A 23,572-nucleotide genomic window follows, 5' to 3' on the forward strand; every position below is an offset into this window, starting at 1 on the left:
GAACACAAAAGAGCTGGCAGTGGTGTAAATGCCATGCACCAAGGCATCTTTCACAAGGGTTACTTTGAACTTTTTCAGGGAATTACAGTTGTCACTCTCTAACTTCTATTAGCTGTTACTAACTGATAAACATCATTACAACTGTCTGGTTTTTGAAAAGCAAAAGAAGAAATGCAAAGAGTGGACAACGATAGCTATGTTTTCATGTGTGGCTCTCTTTGAAGCTACCCAAGTGGACTATATAATGAGCTTCCAAAGCTATTTTGTTCCTTGTTCATCTCGATGCCCACCTGAAGCTTCCATTCATGATAACAAACTTGATCCCCTCATCTGAAGGCAATGAATGAAGAACAGACATCAGTGTTTTATTGTTCTACAGTGCCTGAATTTCTGTGAGGGAAAAGTAAAATAAAATCTCAGTTTGCTCTAGATGACTATTTCGTGCCCACACAAAGGGTCATTCTAAAAAGGAATTGATCAGGGCCTTCGGGTGTGGGCCAAACTCAAACTGAAACAGAATATTGCAAGCACTAAGCCCAGCCTGTACAGGATCAGGAGCATGGGGGCAGGGAAGATAAACTTCCTTGTCAGAGACATTTTCCTCCTCAGCTCAGCCTCTCCCCCAAGCAGCGTGGCTCATGCTAAACCATTTCTTCTATATTGGTTAATGAAATCCCGACCATAGCCCTAAGGGGCACAGCTGATTCTTATTGTCTGTGATAGTTAGGTTCTGTAAAGTCACTTGAACCCAGAATTAGTGAATACTGAACCATCGTTCCTAGGGGAAATACAGGGTTAGTGTGAGCTGATGGCAGGATTAGATCCCTGTTAACCAATCACTACATAACTTTTTTTGTGTGTTTCTGCCTAAAGACACCTTATTTAATATATAGTGTTGATCCACTAACATTGAACTCACGGCCAACACCCTATATCTCACATCTGAGTAAAGCTTATCTAACATGTATGTTAGCACTTCAGCACTACACTTGGGAGATATTCTAAACAGTGAAATTGCCAGCCAAAAGTACAAACATGCCAAAAAAAAAAAAAAGCCACTAAATTGGGTGCCGGACATGGTGGCTCACACCTGTAATCCCAGCACTTTGGGAGGCTAAGGCAGGTGGATCACTTGAGGTCAGGAGTTCAAGACCAGTCTGGACAACATGGTGAAACCCCATCTCTACTAAAAATACAAAAATTAGCTGGGCATGGTACCACATGTCCATAATCCTAGCTACTTGGGAGGATGAGGCAGGACAGTCACTTGAACCCAGGAGGCGGAGGATGCACTGAGCTGAGATTGAGACACCACCCTCCAGCCTGGGTGACAGAGTAAGACTCCGTCTCAAAAAAAAAAAAATGCTACTAAGTGATCACAAAAAGAATGCTTGTTTCCAGTCTGAGAGCTGAACTAAGAAGGCTGAGCGTTGTGCGTCTCAGGCAACTCTACATTTTTTGCCACTCTAAGCATGTTCATGAATGGCTTTGGAAACGTGGCTAATATTGATTTTGGGGTTACAGGTAAATTTTGATGAGTGGGAGAATTTGCAAATAGAGAATCTGCAAATAATGAGGATTGGCTGTAATTATGTCGGTCATCCCCACTTGGCCATTGAAGAAACTGAGGCACAGAGAATTTCAGTAACTTGCTTAGAGGTACACGTGGCCGAACTGAGATCCACATCCTAGTATATTTCAATGCCGTAGAAAGAGCAGAGCCCTTCTGGTGCGCAGAGAGGTATGGAACTAGCGGCTTACGTGGTGTGTGTTAGAAATTGTGTTTGAAGTTTGAATCTTTCCGCAAATTGTTACGGGGTCTAGAAATACTGGGCCTTTTCCGGCATCGAAGCTAGAAAAACCAGCTGCAGTGGGAAAGAAGGGTGAGGGTAAGGGAGGGCTTACAACATTTAAGAGGGAATCACCACCAGCTCTAGAAGTATAATAATCTTTTATATTTGTAGAATTTTACATTTTACAATGTGGACTCACATGACCTTGGAGCTGATCAAATAGTCTTCTCTTCGTGGGGAGGGCTTTTAGAAAGTGTTGACGGGTGTGTTTATGTCAGTGAGATTTCTCAGACCAGGGCCCAGATGGCCTGACTTTTTTCCCACCACATGCTATTGGGTTTTCCGGAGCCAGGTCTCTGAGCAGATTGGGAAGATTGGCACACCTCATCTGTGGCTTCCTGCAGAAACCTGCAGTTCACAAAGCCAGTAGCTCCATAGCCAGGCAATGATTCACAGGAAGCCCCTGCAGGGGCACCAAGGGTTTTTACTGAAGGCAAGTGCCCTGGCTGGAAGATTCCCATTACAAGGCTGGTACTTTTGCCTTCTTGAAAGACAGGAGAGGATCAGAGGGGGCATACGTGTTGTCCCGGTGACAGGGCTTCAGGTCCAACAAGTAGGAGGGAAGCTCTTTGTAAGAAGTCAGCTGTCCAAAATTCACAAGGATGACTTTTAAAGGTTTTCTTCCCAGGAAAGCCACAGCATCCCTCTTCTCTTTTTGTGACCTGCATTAGTCAGTCTTAGTGCCATTGAAGTCCCCGAGAAGATGAAATTTCTTTCTCCTACACATCATGTGAGAGTTTTCTGGAGCTTTTTATTCTCTAGAATCTTGAAGTGACCTTATCACTATACCTGTGTTTAATAAGTAAACTCTGCTTAAATGCTGGGTAAAATAGTTTAATCTGTTAGCAACCAAAGTCCTTTTTAGTTTTGTTAATAAATCTGTGTTTTGCGTCAGTTATATACCATGCACTCTATTCTTTTGTGCCCTTTCAGGAAATAATTTTGGTGACACAGTGCGCACCTGAAGAACCCCTGAGCTGTGTGACACTGTCCTGAATTGCCTCTTACTTAGCTTTTTTTTTTTTAAACAAAAATCTTTTAAAAACTTGTGCTCAAATGTGCGATGTTACAGACCATACACAAATATGTTCAGTATAAAGAAAAGCTATAGGCTGGGCACGGTTGGCTTATGCCTGTAATACCAGCACTTTGGGAGGCTGAGGTAGGCAGATCACTTGAGGTCAGGAGTTCGAGACCAGCCTGGCCAACAGGGTGAAACTCTGTCTCTACTAAAAATTAAAAAAATATATCTTGTTGTGGTGGTGGGCACCTATAATCCCAACTACTCTGGAGGCTGAGGAAGGAGAATCACTTGAAGCCGGGAGGCAGAGGCTGCAGTGGGCCAAGATTGCACCACTGCACTCCAGCCTGGGTGACAGAGCTAGACCCTGTCTCAGAATAAAAAAAGAATAACTCGAAAGAGAATACTCCTGTAACCACCTCCCATGGCAAGAGATAGCTATTGCCAGCCCCTTATCTCCTCCTTGATTATGGCTAGACTTTTGTGATAGTCCTTTCCTTGTTTTTCTCTATAGCTTTCCCACCTATGTGTGCACCTTACAGATGCACTTTTGTTTTGCCTGCCTTTAAACTTTGCATACATGGGATCAAACTGTGTGTTCTCATATAACTTACTTTGTTGGTGGAGCTTTTTGAGAGTCCTCTGTGTTTTGTGTAGCCGTGGTTCATGGTTCTTACTGCTTTAGAATATATTCCATTTTGTTCCCCCATTCTACTCTTGGACTTTTGGGTGGTTTCCAGTTTGGGGCTATTAAGTATGGCTTAACGTCAGCATATAAGGTGAAATTAATTGTTCATCCTTCAGTCATACTGGCCTCTTCCTGGTTCCTCAAACATACCACCCACACCCCTGCCTCAGGACTTTACACTTCCTGCCCGCCCTGCCTCGAAGATTCTTTCTCCAATTCCCTGCGTGGATAACTCCTTCACTTTTTTCAGATCTCTGCTCAAAGTCATTTTACCAGAACATTCTTCCCTGACCGCCCTCTTAAAACAGTGCCCCACGCTTCACTGTGTCCCCTACTCACTGTATTTCTTTATAGTCCTGATTATCATGTGACATAAACATATGTGCTTATCATCTGCTTCCTCCCACAAGACTGTAAGGCCAATTTTCACACATTTAAACCGCTAAAAAAATGTTAGGGGCTTGTCTGTGAGCCTGAAGACACAGAGTCCATACTCATCTCTACAGTTTAGAGTCCCATGAACTTGGTAAACAAGAGTGCATTGGTTCATCAACTATTTATTGAGCATTTACTATGTGTCAGGCACCGTTTTTTTTTTTGGAAGAAAATCACTTTATTCTAATTAACTCACTAAGAATAAAATCATAACAGCTACTTTAAGGAGGCCACACAAACATTTGACCAGCTCCAAATTCTACAGAGTAGGAACACCCCCTTCCATTTCAATTCTGAAGCAAGGAAGCTAGGAATGACAGGAGAGGTTTCACTGATGGCTACACTTTATACCTTCACTATTAATTAAATTTTTATATTAAGTTAACTTGGTTATGAGAGCTGGTTTTCCATTTCTCCAGTTTGAACTTCTTGATTAGGCCAGTCCGTTTGCAAGTCGGCACTGTTTTAGCACCTCACTGAAACCCTCACAGAGCTTGATGTCACCCTGGTTCTGGGCACACTCCAAGAACTGTTTGATCTCATAGAAGCAAGGCTGCTGCTGCTGTGCCGGCTGGGTTCCCTGAGGCTCCTGGTAAGTGATGTCAGGCCTCGCAGGCTCAGGATCACTTCCTCCACTGAAGCCCCCAGTAATGGCATGGCCCAGTGTGTGCCCCACAGCAGAGCCCACAGCCATGCCAGCTGCAGTGGTTGCCATCTGGGACAGCAGACCTGGCTGCCGGGGCGCAGCAGCAGGAGAGCCAACTGCAGAAAGGGGTGCCACTGCTGGTGGCTGAGCGGCTGGTGCTGGCCTGGGCACAGCTCTCATCTGAGGGGCTCGGCTGGCCGGAGGGGCCACGTGGGAGGTGCGGCTTCGGCTTCCACGCGGCATCCTGGCTATGGGGCTGCTCGGCCTTTAGACGTGCGACAACCAGAGAAGAGCTCAACGGCTGCTATGCTTTTTTTTTTTTTTTTTTGAGATGGAGTCTAACTCTGTCACCCAGGCTGGCCTGCGTTGACATGATCTCTGCTCACTGCAGCCTCCGCCTCCGGGGGTCAACAATTCTCTTGCCAGGCACCGTTTTAAGCCCCTGAGACACATCACTGAGCAAAGTATATACAGATCCCTGTCCTTGTGGCTTTATTCTAGTGGCGGTGGCGGTAGTGGTGGGGGGCACAATAAACAGTGGGAAACAAAAGCAGATCAAGGAAGGGGGCATGTTTGCAATTTTAAATGGTCAGGGCAGGCTTTGTCGAGGAGGTGGTGTTTAAACAAAGATTTGAAGGAGAGGGAGGAGTGAGGCATGTGTCTGGCTGGAGAAAAAAATTCTAGGCAGATGAAGATCAGCCAGTGCCAGGGCCCTGAGGTCAGAGTGTGACTGATGGGTTCAGGGAACGGAAGAGGGCAGAGTGGTCAGAGTGTCACTGCAGGCCTGTGGACCACTGCAGGACCTGGGCTTGTACTCTGGGCCAAATGGGTTAGCCACTGGCAGGTTTTGAGCTGAGGGATGACATGATGTGATTTCCATATTAAAAGGATCACTTTAGCTGTTGTGTTAAGACTAGAAAGAAATGGGTGGGTAACAAAGATAATTGCAGAAATTCTTATGCAACACATAAGAAGCCCTGGCCCAGGGTGTAGTGGTAGAGGTGGATATTTTTTAATGTAGAGCCAATAGGATTTTCTGATGGACAGGGTGTAGGGATGAAGGAGTGGGAGATGCCCTCCAGGGTCTTGGCCTGAGCAATGGGAAGGATGGAGTTGCCATCATCTGAGTTGGAAGCCTGTGGTTGTGTTTAGTGGGAAGAGCAGGTGCTTGGTCTGGACCACGCTGAGCTTGTGTTGCCTGTGAGACATCCCAGTGGAGATGGGAAATTTGAAATTTGGGAGAGAGTACTGAGCTGGGGATTCAGATTTGGGAGTCCTCCTCATGTAGATGATGTTTAAAGTCATGGAACTAGATGAAGTGACCAGGAGTGAATGAAAGCAGAGGAGAGACCAAAGACTGGGTCTCATCTTCCTGAGCCCTCGTGTTTCCTCGGCTGGGTGACACAAATACAAACAGTGCTTGCTTGATAGCGTGCCTGTCAGGATTGTCCTCAAGCCTTGAAAGCAGGGTACAGATGTGTGAAGCGGGATCACACAGGGCTCTGCCTCAGTGTGAGAACAGAAAGCCCAAAGGGTAAGGGCACATCAGAAAGGAGTGCCAGCAAAGGCTTCCCAGGGCTTTTCTTCCTTCACACTGAGCCAGGTCACATCTCTGGGGTTGAAGGAGATCATCAGTGTAGGTGGTGAGTGCTAAGGAAAGCTCCAGAACAGATGGAACAATTGTGCCACTGCACTCCAGCCTGGGCGACAGAGCGAGACTCTGTCTCAAACAAACAAACAAACAAGTAAATAAATAAAATTAAAAAAAAAAAATTGGGGGATAAGACATGTTTAAACACTGGATCACAGGTAAGAGAAAGCCAGTATGTGTCCCGGAAGCAGTGAAGATAGAAAGAATGAAAGAATGAAGGAAGGAAGGAGAGATGGAAAGACAGAGAGAAAAGAGAGAAAGGAAAAAGAGGAGGAGAGGAAGAGAAAGAGAGAAGAGAGAAAGAGGAGGAGAGGGAGAGAGAGAAACAAAGAAAGGATAGGATGGGAGGAAGAAAGAAAAAAGGAAAGAAAGCAGGAAGGGGAGAAAGGAAGGACTGGAGGAAAGACAAAGAAAGAGAGGGAGGAGGGAAGGAAGGTGAGGCTGGCGACGGAGAAGATCTCAGGTTCACCTGCTCCATCCCAGGGAGGTCTTAGTAGAGGGAAGAAGGGTAAGGTCTTGAAGCCAGGCGGGTAGCAGGCCAGCGACTTCCTAGCAGGAAATCAAACCAAGAGTCTGTGAGTGTCAAGGGCGTGGACCTGGCAGCTTGTGTTTTTGGACCATTGGTTGCTGTTGACTGGAGATTTTTTTTCTTTGCTGTTTTCAGAGTTTCAGTCTTAAGCTAGTGGTCACTGCCACATGGCCTGTGGGGAGAGCAGTAACGTCACTGGAACTGCTGGTGCGGCAGCCAGCCTGTGTGCACTGCATTTTGTGGAGCCTGCCAAGGTCTTTTACAGGCAGCTCTTGTTAGTAGTGAGGAATGGGGGGAACTCTTGGTAAATTGCTTCAGGGCTGACTAGCACTTTGCAGCCATATCCCCAGGCAGAAGTTAATGCTTATAAACTTCGAGTTTCTTTTTTAGCTAGCGATCCTGTTGAAAGAAAAGACTCTGGATTGATGGGGGCTTGTGCCCCTGGGTGGGATTAAGGGTGAAATCTGAGACTTTTCTCACCCTTCCTTTTAAGAGTAAAAGCAGCTTAGTGTGTCACATCAGAGCCACCTCTCAAATGCCTGATGTTAATAAAATATTTATCATCAGCAGATGGTGGCCAGGGGAAAAACAACCACTCACACTTTCTTTCTTTCTTTTTTTTTTTTTTTAAGTGACCTAGTCTCACTCTGTTGCCCAGGCTGGAGTGCAGTGGCACAATTTGGCTCACTGCAACCTCCGCCTCCTGGGTTCAAGTGATTCTCCTGCCTCAGCCTCCTGAGTAGCTGGAACTACAGGCACATGCCACCATTCCTGGCTAATTTTTTAGTTTTAGAGATGGGGTTTCACCATGTTAGCCAGGATGGTCTTGATTTCTTGACCTTGTGATTCGCCCGCCTCAGCCTCCCAAAGTGCTGGGATTATAGGCGTGAGCCACCAGGCCCGGCCTTCACTCTCACTTTCTTTAGAGCCTTTTAGAACTCATTATATGGGGGAGGGAGAGAAAGGGAAGCTTCTGACTTGTGTTCCACTTCCCTCCATCTGTCCTCCCAGGGCTCAGGCCCAGACCTCAGGGCCTTTGCACTACATTCTCCTTACACAGGCCCCAGAGCCTTTCATGGTCTGGGATGGACAGAGGTTCCAAAGCTGCTTCTCCTTAGGCCCTTTGCTGTATGCTTTTCTCTGTTCTAGTTTCTCTGTTTAAAGAGTTGAAAGTTTTAGAACAATGTGGCTTGATACCGTGACCTGGTGACTGTGCAGGAGTGAAAGCGGCAGGCCCAGAGAACGGGACCCAGGACCTGGTGAGCCAGGCCAACTCTCACAGAGGCTTCTGAGGCTGCTGAATGAGCTCACACCCCCTGTGCATTTTCGCTGGGATTTTTTTTTTTTTTTTTTGAGGTGGAATCTTGCTCTGTCACCAGGCTGGAGTGCAATGGCGCGATCTCGGCTCACTACAACATCCGCCTCCTGGTTCAAGTGATTCTCCTACCTCAGCCTCCTGAGTAGCTGGGGTTACAGGTGCATGCCAACGTGCCCAACTATTTTTTTTTTCTTTGTAGTTTTAGCAGAGACGGGGTTTCACTGTGTTGGCCAGGATGGTCTTGATATCTTGACCCCGTGATCCTCCCGCCTCGGCCTCCCAAAGTGCTGGGATTACAGGTGTGAGCCACCGTGCCTGGCCCATTTTCACCAGTATTTTGAGAAAACTTATTTATTTATTTATTTAACAGTTGGCACCCCACCTTTCCTATGCCCCAAAGAAACTTGACTTGCAACTACTGAATAAGAACAAAGCAGGAGCCAGGTCTGGGTCTGGAGAGGCAGCGGGGCAGAGTGGAGGAGGCTGCTCTGTGGCCATGAGCAGGTCAGAACCTGCTGGGGAGGGCCCAGGAGCTCGCAGAGAGCACGCTGCTGGGAGGCATTGCCGGCCAGGGGCACAGCGGTTGGTTCTCTTCTCTGGTTTACATCATCCCCTGAATATCAGTGACTATGCAGAGGGGGAGGCTTGTTAGGGGAACACTGCTTCTGATTTGGGTAGGGCTAGATATGGTGAGAACCCAGGAGGCACTCACCTTCTGGAGACATGGGCACTTCTAAACGGGCTGGGGTTGACCTTCCTACAGAGCTTTACTTGGACTTGTAGATTAAGGATGAGTGGCTAGTGTTTTATTTTGGCTGAAGTCATGCATGTATGTGTGTGGATGGATGAGATAAGCGAGAGAAAGAGGGGAGAGACAAATACAGAGACAGCTAGAGAGAGGAGAGGAAAAATAGAGAAAGAGGAAAAGAAGCAGAAGTGAGACAGAACAAGACAGAGGAAAGAGAGACAGAGAGAGAGATAGCTAGAGAGAGGAGAGGCAGAGAGAGAGAGGTTGTGAGACAGTGAGGAATTGACCAGGGAGGCAGCTGAGATCATTATTTTATTATTTTACTTTATTTGAGGTCATTTTAAAATAGGAAAAGAAATTGTGGCTTAGTAAAAGGTGGCCACATTATTCATGGTCTAATGTAATTTTTACTGATTTTTCAGGTACATACTGACTCCTTTCTAAACCTCCTGCTTTAGAGAAATTTTTAAAAGGTGGTAACAATGAATTATATCTGGGATTTCCTTCAGCAAATTGGGAATCACAGCACAGTTTGTTGCATTCAACAAGTACTTTTTTTTTTTTTTTGAGGCGGAGTCTCGCTCTGTCACCAGGCTGGAGTGCAGTGGCGTGATCTTGGCTCACTGCAACTTCTGCCTCCTGGGTACAAGCCATTCTCCTGCCTCAGCCTCCTGAGTAGCTGGGACTACAGGTAGCTGGGACATCACTATACTCGACTAATTTTTGTATTTTTAGTAGAGATGGGGTTTCACCATGTTGGCCAGGATGGTCTTGATCTCTTGACCTCATGATCCATCCGCCTCTGCCTCCCAAAGTGCTGGGATTACAGGCGTGAGCCACCACGCCCAGCCTCAACAAGTACTTTTAAGGCAACTGCTATGTCCTTGGACCCTGCTTGGTGATGTGGGGAGTAGAAGAAATACTAGATACAACCCTTGCCTTAGAGGAGCTTACCCACCTGTTGAGAAAAGACATAGAAATGAAACACATCTGGGAACGATGGAAGATGTCCGGAAAAGTACCGGGGTTTCATTGCCCCAGAGGTGCATTTATTGTGATGTCGGAAGCCATGGCTACAGCGCCTGGTGGAAGCTCTGCGCCAGGTCTGGGTGACTCAAGGAGAATGTGTCCTGGGGACAAGCCCCAGGGGAAGGAACCTGCTGGTTTGTCCAGGGAGCATCCACACAGGTAGTCATTATCTCAGCTGCTTTGCTGTGAGTGCATCCCTGTCACAGCATTTGGATGTTAAGTTATCTGACAGTGGCTGCTCTGAGATACCCACTGGGGAACTCATGTTGGGGGACTGTCAGCTGGCTGCCTGTCCCAGAAGAAGTCAAGCACTGCAATAATCTTGTCCCTATCTGCAAAGTGGGTCAATGCCATCCATCCTTCTTACCTCAGATGCTTGTGTAACATGAGGGGTGGAATGCAGGAGCCCTTGGCTCAAGCACTGAATATATTATGCAGTGGTTGTGTATCATTGGCTGCAGAAAGAAATTGGGGTCAGCATCCTTTGTCATTGACACGTCTCTGGTGTCCACCTCCTCTTTGGAATTCCTCCTTGTCTTGCCTGATCTCTCTTTCTTGACTCACCTACTCTCTTCCCTCTCCTATTTTGCTAAGACCGTTCCTCTGATCCTCTGACCTGCTTCTGTGAGGCCATGAAATGCTGTGTATTGCCCTCACCTTAGATCTCTGCCCTGTCCTCGCTCCTAAACCCGGATCCCTAACATCTCCCTGAACATCCTGCACTCGTAAGGTCAGCCTTGGCTTCTGCTCCACATGCCACAGTTAAAGGCATCACCCTTGCGGGCACCTCTGTGCCTCCTACCATGGGCTGCTGTCGCCCTCTCTCAGGTGCTGCTAGAATCGGTCCTCACTTCCACGCTCATTGCTATTTCCTTCGCTCTCAACCTTGCTTACTTTTATCTTGGTCATGATTTCAGAACGTTCAAAATTAAGTATTTGTTTAGCAGTAGAACCCCACCTTTCCTGTGCCCCAAACAATCTTCCTTCTAGTGCTAACAAAGAATACTTGAATAGAGAAGCTGCTCTGGTTGTGGTTGGTTTGTGGGCTTCTGTCTCTTCCAGGAAAGCCCTGCTCTTCCTCCACTCTTGCCCCACCATGGTCCCAAGGCCCCCTGACACCAGGAACTTGAAGAGCATGGTTTGAAAATTAACCTTCCCGCATGTGACAGTTGATTGTGACACCCTCCTAAGCCATCTTCTTGTTCTTCCTTCGTCCAGAGTTATTCCTCTAAAATCCAGACCTGACAAGGCTCAAAATCCTGTTGATAATGTTGCAGTTCACAGAATGATGCGTGGGCACCAGCACTACTTTCAGTCTGACCCTGTATTACCTTTTCTTCTTTATGTCCCTCTATTTCCCCTGCTCTGTGCACCACGTGCGGCAGTCATGCAGGAATACTTCAATTCCCCAACCCTGTGGTTCCTGAAGCCTCCATACACTGCTTTGGCTTGAGGTGATCCTTCTGCAAGGAATAACTCTGCCCTTGCTTCTCTTCCTGGTGGAAGCCTGGTCAGTCTTCAGGTCTGGTTAGATGTTGTTGTCTCCATTTTTCTTGAACTTCCTTCTCATTATACATAATTTATTACTTCTTCCTCTTTGTTCCTACAACAATCTGTGTATACTTTTTTTTTAAAATGTACTGATCTCATTGCATTATAATTATGTTAAAGGCAGAGATGATGTCCTATTTATCTTCATGTCTCCACAGCACCCAGCCCAGTACTCAGTATACAGCAGGCATTTATTCCACATTTGCTGAATAAACAAACAATGGAATGAATGAAATGAATGAATTTGACATGCTCATTAAAGTTCACATGGGCAGGGCCCAAAGGCCTAATTTCCCTCCTCTTTCACTGGTTCATCATTGTTAGGAAGGGCCAGGCTGCTGGGCTGCCTGTGTTCTAGCCTTTGTAGTATCAATCAGCAAAAACAGTGTGGTTGTGAGCATAGTGTGCTTGAGCTGTGTCTGATTCCCCATCAGCTGTCCCTTTCCCCATAGGGCCAATTACTGTGTTCAGTCCCAGACCCTAAACTTCTGACCTGCAGCCAGAGGGATTTGAGGAGCACTGTTCAACATCCAGTCTCTAAGCCCCATGCCGATTCAGGTAGCTGGCCTCCTGCTAGCCTTGGTTCCAACATCCCGTCCTCACCTTTTGCTCTATTTTCCTAAGTGGGCCCTGGTTTTCATCCCAGATTGTGTGTGTGTGTGTGTGTGTGTGTGTGTGTGTGTGTGTGTGTGTGAGTGAGAGAGAGAGAGAGAGAGAGAGAGAGAGACAGACAGAGTTTTGCTCTTGTTGCCCGACTGGAGTGCAATGGCGCGATCTTGGCTCACCACAACCTCCACCTCCCCGGTTCAAGAGATTCTCCTGCTTCAGCCTCCCAAGTAGCTGGGATTATAGGCATGTGTCACCATGCCTGGCTAATTTTTGTATTTTTGGTAGAGATGGTGTTTTGCCATGTTGGCCAGGCTGGTCTTGAACCCCTGATCTCAGGTGATCCACTTGCCTCAGTCTCCCAAAGTGTTGGGATTATAGATGTGACCCACCACCCCCAGCCTTGTCTTCCCAAATTTGAGGCTACGATTGGCAGTCTGACCTGAGTGATGGCAGAGTGACCCCCATCACTCTAGGGCTGGAGCCCCTCCCTGGTTGAGTGGGATTCTGCTGCTGAACCCCAATCTGGGGACTGGCACTTTGCTTCCTGTTGCAAGATTTCCTGAGTGCCAACTTCTGAGCATCCCATATTTGTTGACATCTTAACACTTCCGGTTTCCTTCCACTCCAGGCCTTTGAAGATGCTGTTCCTTTGCCTGCAACTCTGTTCATTTTTCCACTTAAATCTCCAGCACCTCTTCATGACGCCTATCTGATGTCTGCCTTCATGAGGATTTTCTCTTAGCAGCTTGCATATGTTCTCATGGCCTCCTGAGCTCCCCCTTAAAGGCAGTTATCACAATTTTTACTATATAGTCATGTGATCACTCATTAATGTATTTCCCATATTTCTAGACTCTAGTGAGGTCCAAGGACTGGGACCATGTCTGTTTTGCTCACAATTTTATTGAGCCCTGTGATTAGCATGTAGCCAGTGCTTTGTACACATTATTAGATGAAGTGAATAGCTTCAGTGTGACCCTACCTGTCCTTCCCACGGAAGTCAACTGGGGGTCACAGAAGTTGACTGGGGCTGTGTGCAGGCATGCCCCAGATGTGATGCTCTGTCACTAATCTTCTCTGTAAGTCCACACCCAGATACCACCTTGTAAGGGATAAATCATAAAACAAATGTACAGAATGGGGCTACTGAAATTCTCACTCAACATTCTGCCTTGTTTATTGAAAGTCTTTGGGTATGCATATTTATTACTTAATTTTCCTGGTGTAAGGAATTTGATAGATATTATACATCATTGTACTCCAAGTTTACTGTGTTTCCTTGAACTCAGAGCCAGTTAAACATTCACCCCTTCATGTTAATAGTTTTCTTCTCTTAATCATACAAGAATTCTATTCCTGGCTGGGCACCGTGGCTTACGCCTATAATCCAAGCACTTTGGGAGGCCGAGGTGGGGAGATCACTTGAGGCCAAGAGTTCAAGACCAGCCTGACCAACATCGCGAAACACTGTTTTTACTAAAAATACAAATATTAGCCAGGCATGGTGGCAGGTGCCTGTAATCCCAGCTACTTGGTAGGCTGAGGCAGGAGAATTACTTGAACCTGAGAGGTGGAGGCTGTAGTGAACCGAGGTCGTGCCACTGCACTCCAGCCTGGGTGACAAAGTGAGACTCTGTCTCAAAAACAAAAACAAACAAAAAAAGAAGTGGATTTTCTTTGTTGTCTTAGCTTCTGGGGTACTCGGTGCTGAATTTCATATTTAACTGTAGTAATTACCTCTGCTCAGGTACATCTGTTCTCTGTTCTTTACAAAGTGATTTATTTATATTTTTGGTTTGTTTTTACTGTTCCATTGTGTTATACTTAATTATCAAAGACAGTTCAGACCTTTTGGACAATATAGTTATATATTGTATTATATAAGTTTTAATTTATATTGCATATTGCATGCATATGATATATAACATTATATATATTATAAAACCCTAATCTTTCCTTTTTTTATACCACAGTGACAGCAACCCATATTCCTCATTTGGAGCAACTCTGGTGAGAGATGATGAAAAGAACTTATGGAGTATGCCCCATGACGTGTCCCACACAGAGGCAGATGACGACAGAACTCTGTACAATCTGATAGTCATTCGTAATCAGCAGGCCAAAGACTCAGAGGTGAGCACTTTTTGGTGTCTTATTGTGTGCAGATGATGCTGTATAGCAAAATTCCTTAGAAGATCAGCTTGAAATAACAAAAAGAATGAGGGATGAGATATTTGAAATGAAAGGCAGGTACTTTAGCAGCATATATTATCACTGGTTGCTAATTATAGCTAGTCTTGATTGACCTACTTGATATACAGATAAGACTCATTTCTACTTCCTACTTTAATGGCACAAATTGCGTGCAAGGCAAGGCTGTTGAAGAGTGTGAAGATAGTTTATCATCTTAAATGGCGTAAACAGTCCATCTCGAATCTTTCCAGTTGTTTAGCAAGCTGCAGTTAGTTGATTCAGACTGAAGTTTGAAGGGTAATTTGCATTATTGCTAATTTTGAATTAGTGAAGCCTGAATTAGTTTTCTCTTTTTTCCTGTTTAATGTCCTTAAATAGTGCATATTGATCAGACAGCAGTGGATCCATTATATATTTAAGATACTTCTTGTGATAAGGCTTGAACCCTTGCAATAACTCTACATCCAAAGTTATTGATTTAAGAACACTAGAATATTAAAAAGGAGAGAGCTGTACATTAAGAGAAAACAGCAAAGAGGATCATAGGTTTTTTTTCTCCTTTCTTTCAAAAGTCGTGTTTGAGTTAATCAGCTAGCTCTGAGGAGAAACCTGTATTAAATATAGCCTCCATGCTTCTTTGTATCTAGAGGAATTGAGCAGGGTAGGGAGACTTACAGTTGGGTTTAGTGTGTATGTTTCAGGGGATGCCATGCAGCTCGTCTTTTCTTTATGGAGGTTTTTTAATTTTGGTAATTCATTGCTAATTTTTTTCCCCAAAAAAACATATTTTAGCAGGAGGTGATAACTTTTAGAAGTGCCATGTGTCCCGGTCCTTTTATTCTGATGTGGCTTGGATGCTCCGTAGGGTTAGAGATGTGGATCACAGGGTGGGGGAAGGGCAGGCAGTTGCCTCTGCTCTTGAGGCCTGGGGAAGGGTGGGCTGGGAGTCCCACAGTGGGTGTTGTGTAGCATCCCACTAGTGGCCGAGCACCCACTACCTCTGGCTGCCCATGTTCCCAGCAAAATCCCCTCTGTGATGGGCAACACTGAAGGCAAGTCAGAAAGCCTGCTGCTGCCAAGAACCGCGCTCCCTGGCTGCCCTTTCTGAGCATATAATTGGGAATGCATGGCCTTGTTTTCTGTTTAGTGGAAAGAACAAATTCGTACACTCCTGTATTACATTAACCCTAAGGTTTCTGCTGGTGAAAACAGAGTCAGTTCTTCTCTTTTCTTCTTCATCCCTGACTCTGTCCAAAGCAGCAACAGCAATACAGAAATAACATATCATGTCTCTCTCTCTCTCTCTCTCTCTTTCTCTCTCTGTCTCTCTTTCTGTCTCTTTCTCTCTCACTAGGGCCCCATGCAAGTGTGAAAGGGGCTGGAAAAGGTATTTGGAGCTGAGTTTGGCAGCTCTCCCTAGAGGAGCTCCTGCCTTTCTGCCCACTTATCTCTACTTTTCAAAAGACAGCAGAGGAAACATGAACTACAAAGCCCTCTTGAAAAGCACAGCTTCCAAAATGGCCCATTGTGTCTTTTTTATGTTGGTCCTTGGGCCCGGTGTGATGGGTCCTCTAGAAGCCTTCTCCTTATCCTCCTCCTTCTCCTTCTTTTTTTTTTTTTTTTTTTTATTATACTTTAAGCTCTGGCATACATGTGCAGAATGCGCAGGTTTGTTACATAGCTATACACGTGCCATGGTGGTTTGCTGCACCCATCAACCTGTCATCTACTTTAGGTATTTCTCCTAATGCAATCCCTCCCCTTTCTCTCAACCCCCTGACAGGCCCTGGTATGTGATGTTCCCCTCCCTGTGCCCACATGTTCTCATTGTTCAACTCCCACTTATGAGTGAGAACATGCTGTGTTTGGTTTTCTGTTCCTGTATTAGTTTGCTGAGAATGATGGTTTCCAGCTTCATCATGTTCCTGCAAAGGACATGAACTCATCCTTTTTTTATGGCTGCATAGTATTCTATGGAGTTTATATGCCATATTTTCTTTATCCATTCTATTATTGATGGGCATTTGGGTTGGTTCCAAGTCTTTGCTATTGTAAACAGTGCTGCAATAAACATATGTGTGCATGTGTCTTTATAGTAGAATGATTTATAATCCTTTGGGTACATACCCAGTAATGGGATTGCTGGGTCAAATGGTATTTCTGGTTCTAGATTCTTGAAGAATCACCACACTGTCTTCCACAATGGTTGAACTAATTTATACTCCCATCAACAGTGTAAAAGCATTCCTATTTCTCCACATCCTCTCCAGCATGTTTCCTGACTTTTTAGTGATCGCCATTCTAACTGGCATGAGATGGTATCTCAATGTGGTTTTGATTTGCATTTCTCTAATGACCAGTGATGATGAGCTTTTTTTATATGTTTGTTGGCTGCATAAATGTCTTCTTTTGAGAATTGTCTAATTTTTGCCCACTTTTTGATGGGGTTGTTTTTTTTTTTAATAAATTTTTTAAGTGCTTTGTAGATTCTGGATATTAGCCCTTTGTCTAATGGATAGATTGCAACATTTTTCTCCCATTCTGTAGGTTGCCTGTTCCTTCTGATGATGGTTTCTTTTGCTGTGCAGAAGCTCTTTAGTTTAATTAGATCCCATTTGTCAATTTTGGCTTTTATTGCCATTGCTTTTGGTGTTTTAGTCATGAAGTCTTTGCCCATGCCTATGTCCTGAATGGTATTGCCTAGGTTTTCTTCTAGGGTTTTTATAGTTTTAGGTCTTACATTTAAGTCTTTAATTTATCTTGGGTTAATTTTTATATAAGGTGTAAGGAAAGGGTCCAGTTTCAGTTTTCTGCATATGGCTAGCCAGTTTTTCTAACACCATTTATTAAATAGTGTTGGGAAAAATTTTCCCCATTGCTTGCTGTTGTCAGGTTTGTCAAAGATCAGATGGTTGTAGATCTGTGGCACTATTTCTGAGTGAGACCTCTGTTCTGTTTCATTGGTCTATACATCTGTTTTGGTACCAGTACCATGCTGTTTGGTTACTATAGACTTGTAGTATAGTTTGAAGTCAGGTAGCATGATGCCTCCAGCTTTGTTCTTTTTGCTTAGGATTATCTTGGCTATACGAGCTCTTTTTTGGTTCCATATGAAATTTAAAGTAATTTTTTCTAATTCTGTGAAGAAAGTCAATGGTAGCTTGATGGGGATAGCGTTGAATCTATAAATTACTTTGGGCAGTATGGCCATTTTCACAATATTGATTCTTCCTAACCAGGAGCATGAATTGTTTTTCCATCTGTTCTTGTTCTCTCTTACTTCCTTGAGCAATGGTATGTAGTTCTCCTTGAAGAGGTCCTTCACGTTCCTTGTTAGTTGTATTCCTAGGTATTTTATGCTCTCTGTTACAATTGTGAATGCGAGTTCACTCATGATTTGTCTCTCTATTACTGGTGTATGGGAGTGCTTGTGATTTTTGCACATTGATTTTGTATCCTGAGACTTTGCTGAAGTTGCTTATCAAGCTTAAGGAGATTTTGCACTGAGATGATGGGGTTTTCTAAATATACAATCATGTCACCTGCAAACAGAGACAGTTTGACTTCCTCTCTTCCTATTTGAATGACCTTTATTTCTTTCTCTTGCCTGATTGCCCTGGCCAGAATTTCCAATACTATGTTAAATAGGAGTGGTGAGAGAGGCGTCCTTGTCTTGTGCCAATTTTCAAAGGGAGTGCTTCCAGCTTTTGCCCATTCAGTATGCTATTGGCTGTGGGTTTGTCATAAATAGCTCTATTATTTTGAGATATGTTCTATCAATACCTAGTTTATCGACAGTTTAGGGTATTGAATTTTATTGAAGGCTTTTTCTGCATCTGGTAATCGTATGGTTTTTGTCATTGGTTCTGTTTATGTGATGGATTACTTTTATTGATTTGTGTATGTTGAGCCAGTGTTGCATCCCAGCGATGAAGCTGACTTGGTTGTGGTGGATAAGCTTTTTGATGTGCTGCTGGATTTGGTTTGCCAGTATTTTATTGAGGATTTTCACAACAATTTCAGGGATACTGGCTTGAAATTTTTTTTTTTTTTATGTCTCTGCCAGATTTTGGTATCAGAATGATGCTGGCCTCACAAAATGAGTTAGAGAGGAGTCCTTCTTTTTCTGTTGTTTGGAATAGTTTTAGAAGGAATGGTACCAGCTCTTTTTTGTACCTCTGGTAGAATTCAGCTATGAATCTGCCTGGTCCTGGGCTTTCTTGGGTTGGTAGGCTATTAATTTTCAGAACTTGTTATTGGTCTATTCAGGGATTCAGCTTCTCCTTGGTTTTCTTGGGAGGGTGTATGTTTCCAGGAATTTATCTTCTACTTCTAGATTTTCCAGTTTATTTGCATAGAGGTGTTCATAGTATTCTCTGATGGTCATTTGTATTTCTGTGGGACCACTGGTGATATCCCCTTTATCATTTTTTTAATTGCGTCTATTTGATTCTTCTCTCTTTTTTCCTTTATTAGTCTGATTAGCAGTCTACATATTTGTTAATCTTTTAAAAAAACCATCCCCTAGATTCACTGATTTTTTTTGAAGGGTTTTTTGTGTCTCTATATCCTTCAGTTCTGCTCTGATCTTAGTTATTTCTTGTCTTCTGTTAGCTTTTGTATTTGTTTGCTCTTGCTTCTCTAGTTCTTTTAATTGTGGTGTCAGGGTGTCCATTTTAGATCTTTCCTGCTTCCTCCTGTGGGCATTTAGTGGTGCAAATTTCCCTCTACACACTGCTTTAAATATGTTCCAGAGATCCTGGTACATTGTGTCTTTGTTCTCATTGGTTTCAAAGAACTTATTTATTTCTGCCTTAATTTTGTTATTTACCCAGTAGTCACTCAGGAGCAGGTTGTTCAGTTTCCATGTAGCTGTGCGGTTTTCTTAATCCTGAGTTCTAATTTGATTGCACTGTGGTCTGAGAGACTGTTTGTTATGATTTTCATTCTTTTGCATTTTCTGAGGAGTGTTTTTTTCCAATTATATGGTCAATTTTAGAATAAGAGTGATGTGGTGCTGAGAAGAATATATATTCTATTGATTTGGGGTGGAGTGTTCTGTTGATGTCTATTAGGTCCACTTGGTCCAGAGCTGAGTTCAAGTCCTGAATATCCTTGTTAATTTTTTGTCTCGTTGATCTGTCTAACATTGACAGTGGGGTGTTAAAGTGTCCCACTATTATTGTGTGGGAGTCTAAGTCTCTTTGTAGTTCTCTAAGAACTTGCTTCGTGAATCTGGGCGCTCCTGTATTGGGTGCATATATATTTTGGATAGTTAGCTCTTCCTGTTGCATTGATCCCTTTACCAATATGTAATGCTGTTCTTTGTCTTTTTTGATCTTTGTTGGTTTAAAGTCTGTTTTATCAGAGACTAGGATTGCAATCCCTGCTTTTTTTGCTTTCTATTTGCTTGGTAAATACTCCTCCATCCCTTTATTTTGAGCCTATGTATGCCTTTGCACTTGAGATGGGTCTCCAGAATACAGCACACTGATGGGTCTTGACTCTTTATCCAATTTGCCAGTCTGTGTCTTTTAATTGGGGCATTTAGCCCATTTACATTTAAGGTTAATATTATTATGTGTGAATTTGATCCTGTCATTATGATGCTAGCTGGTGTTTTGCCCTTTAGTTGATACAGTTTCTTCATAGTGTTGATTGTCTTTACAATTTGGTATGTTTTTGCAGTGGCTGGTACCAGTTTTTCCTTTCCATATTTAGTGCTTCCTTCAGGAGCTTTTGTAAGGCAGGATACATAGTGACAAAAATCTCTCAGCATTTGCTTATCCGTAAAGGATTTTATTTCTCCTTTGCTTATGAAGCTGAGTTTGGCTGGATTTGATATTCTGGATGGAAAATTTTTTCCTTTAAGAATGTTAACTATGAGCCCCTACTCCCTTATAGCTTGTAGGGTTTCTGCAGAGAAATCCGCTGTTAGTCTGATGGACTTCCCTTTGTGAGTAACCTGACCTTTCTCTCTGGCTGCCCTTAACATTTTTTCCTTCATTTCAACCTTGGTGAATCTGACAATTATGTCTTGGGGTTGCTCTTCTTGAGGAGAACTTTTGTGGTTGTTCCTGTATTTCCTGAATTTGAATGTTAGCCTGTCTTGCTAGGTTGGGGAAGTTTTCTTAGATAATATCCTGAAGAGTGTTTTCCAACTTGGTTCTAATCAAATGTACCTTTGGTCTCTTCACATAGTCCCATATTTCTTGGAGGCTCTGTTCGTTACTTTTCATTCTTTTTTCTCTTATCTTGTCTTCACTAAGTTGATCTTCAATCTCTGATATCCTTTCTTTACTTGATCAACTTGGCTATTGATACTTGTGTGTGCTTCACAAAGTTCTTGTGGTGTGTTTTTCAGCTCCATCAAGTCATTTATGTTCTTCTCGAAACTGATTATTCTAGTTAACAATTCCTCTAACCTTTTTTCAAGGTTCTTAGTTTCCTTGCATTGGGTTAGAACATGTTCCTTTAGCTTGGAGGAGATTGGTATTACCCACCTTCTGAAGCCTACTTCTATCAATTCATCAAACTCATTCTCCATCCAGTTTTATTCTCTTGCTGGCGAGGAGTTGTGATCCTTTGGAGGAGAAGAGGTGTTCTGGTTTTTGGACTTTTCAGCCTTTTTACACTGGTTTTTCCTCATCTTCATAGATTTTATCTACCTTTGGTCTTTGATGTTGGTGACCTTTGGATGGGGTTTCTGTGTGGACGCCTCAGCCTCCCAAAGTGTTGGAATTATAGGCATGAGCCACCATGCCTGGCCACTTCCTTCTTTTAAAAGTATAAAAGTAATGTAGTTTTTAAAAGTTGCTTATGCTTTCTTCTGAAATATTGAAATCCATTTTCCCCACAGATTGGATCACATATTATGTACTGTTCTGTATTTTGCTTTTTTCCCACTTAATGTATTCTGGACATATTTCCATTTTTATATACCTAGATTTACTTTTTGCTTTAGGGGACTCTTTAGTATTCTCTTGTATGGATTCATTATCATTTGTTCAACTAGTTCCTATTAATATTTAGGTTGATTCAATTTTTTTCCTATTGGAAGCAATATTGTAATAGACATCCATATATATCTGTATCACCTTCTGTAGATTTTTCAGTAGAATTGTTGGATCAAAGTGTGTGCATTTAAAATGTTGGAATTGTGACAGTGCTTGTATTAAGTCTCTTCTCATGCTGCTAATAAAGACATACCCAAGACTGGGTAATTTATAAAAGAAAGAAGCTTAATTGATTCATAGTTCCTCATGGCTGGGGAGGCCTCACAATCATGGTGGAAGGCAAAGGAGGAGCAAAGTCATGTCTTACTTGGCAGCAGGCAAGATAACTTGTGCAGAGGAATTACTATTTATAAAACCATCAGATTTTGTGAGCTTATTCACCACCAGGAGAACAGTACGGGGGAAACTGCCCCATGATTCAGTTATCTCCACCTGACCCTGTCCTCGACATGTGGGGATTATCACATTTCAAGGTGAGATTTGGGTGGGGACACAGCCAAACTGTATCACTTCATTCCTGGGAAACTAGGAAAAACATTTCAAGGTGGAGAACAGAAGTTGCAATCTCAGCTCTCTCCAGGGACTACTAGGCAGTAACATCAGTGAGAAAAGTGGGAACCCCCCTGCTCTTCACCCCACATCTTGAATGGCATTGGAAACTCATACTGCCTTTAATGGGAGCAGCTGTTAAGCTCTAGATAGCTGCTTGCCATGTTGAGAATGTGGACCCACAAATACTGGAACTTTTAATTTTTGAAAAGAAGCTGAAAATCCAAATTTTCATATAAAATGTCCAGATTTTAAAATAACTCAATTAAAAAATATGTCAGCTAAATAAAATATGTTTTCTTTCCAATAGGAGACAGCTTAAAATAAAATAAAATAAAATATGCCTATGGGCTACTGATATTTAAGATGTTTATAGCAGGGCGCACTACTACTTATGATTGTTGCCATTTCGTCTAGGATAATTGAAAAATGAATTCGCCATTGATTTATAAGGTGAAAGTGGGAAACTAGAGGGGGCTGTTTTAACTTTGAACGAGTTTCATATTTATTACTATTGCTTATTTTCTTTTCCACACAGGATAAAATTGGTACAGATTTTAATTTAAAAAAAAGCATTCTGGTTTTGGAAGAAAATCAAATTTCACTTACTTACTAAGGAACAAGGAACCCTAGATATTTTTTGCATGATACAATTTAGAAGATCAAGAAAGATATTAAGAAAAATGGAACATAATGTTTTTCCTTGAGTAGCAACAGCACAAAAGACCTAGGAATGTCCATATTTGGAATTCTCTGAATTATGAAAAATAATTTCAAGACAGTGTATGCACTGTTTGCATTCTCCTTTGAATCTGAAGCTGGTAGAGGAAGGACCACAAATAATTAAGGCTAAATTTACAGTGTTCCAAACAAAAAAAGTCAGGAAAAAAACAAAACAAAACAAAATAATATATATATAAGAGCAAATAATGAAACAAAGGCATGAGCTTAAAGTCACTTGGTATCAAAAACATACAAAACAACATTATTTAAATCTCACAGACAGAATCCACTTTCATTTACATAAGCCTTTCAGAGCTGATGGAAAACAGACCTTCAGCAGAAGAAATGATGCATTTGCAAACCTCTAAGTAGTGGAAAAATTATTGCTCTTGTCTTTGAATGATGCCATAAAGAACATTATGTTTGACTAAGAAGCAGTAGACAGTCTCAAAGTCATGTCCCTAAATCATTATCCTTATATTCATTTTCATTAAAATAGTTGTACTTTACATAACACACTCTGCTCTAGGGAACTTAATAATTGCTAATGAAATGTGGATGCACTTTATTATTTATTTATTAATTGTAATCATACAGAGTGAACTTATTCTCTAAGATATTAATAATAATAAAATAGTACCAGGCACTGTTCTAACCACTTTGTGTATATTAACTATGTCCTCTTTAACAACAACTCACTGAAGCAGGCACCATTATTATTTCCATTTTAAGCAGAGTATCCAAGGCCACATAGCTGTTGAGTTTGGAGCCAGGATTTGAATCTGGCTTTGTGGCTCCAGAGACATAATCAGTATCATGATTGAAACTGAGAGAAAGGAACAGATAGTGTTTGCTATTCAATATAGATTTCAAAATGTATAAGCAAAGTCTGCTTATAAGTCTGTCTCTGTGGTTTGTTGGTGCCAATGAGTATGAAAGGAATTTTCATATCAGTGGGGTGACAGCTATGTTTGGTTTGAGGATGGTGACCACATTTCAGGAAGTGTTTCCAG

The 23,572-nt window shown here is 42.8% G+C and overlaps 2 protein-coding genes across 3 annotated transcripts in view; one reads left to right on the plus strand and one right to left on the minus strand.

Moving 5' to 3' along the window:
- MREG (melanoregulin) overlaps positions 1 to 23,572 on the plus strand; it is a 73,358-nt gene that overhangs the window by 12,808 nt on the left and 36,978 nt on the right. For both annotated transcript variants that reach the window (XM_064373014.1, XM_012446342.3), the window contains exon 2: positions 14,052 to 14,211. In XM_064373014.1, the coding sequence (XP_064229084.1) occupies positions 14,119 to 14,211 (93 nt within the window). In that variant the 5' untranslated portion in view covers positions 14,052 to 14,118. The remainder of the gene's footprint in view (positions 1 to 14,051; positions 14,212 to 23,572) is intronic.
- On the minus strand, positions 4,424 to 4,886 carry LOC105708345 (coiled-coil-helix-coiled-coil-helix domain-containing protein 2-like). The gene has a single exon (XM_064372812.1). The coding sequence runs from the start codon at positions 4,884 to 4,886 to the stop codon at positions 4,431 to 4,433; it is 456 nt and encodes a 151-aa protein (XP_064228882.1). The 3' UTR covers positions 4,424 to 4,430.

This window comes from Aotus nancymaae, unplaced genomic scaffold, assembly GCF_030222135.1.
Source record: "Aotus nancymaae isolate 86718 unplaced genomic scaffold, 86718_ANA_hifiasm-v0.15.2.pri h1tg000008l, whole genome shotgun sequence".
NCBI classification, from domain to species: Eukaryota; Metazoa; Chordata; class Mammalia; order Primates; family Aotidae; genus Aotus; species Aotus nancymaae.

What these genes read in the sequence shown, in the direction of transcription:
- LOC105708345 (XM_064372812.1), bottom strand. Translation starts at nt 4,886, where the DNA reads ATGCCGCGTGGAAGCCGAAGCCGCACCTCCCACGTGGCCCCTCCGGCC.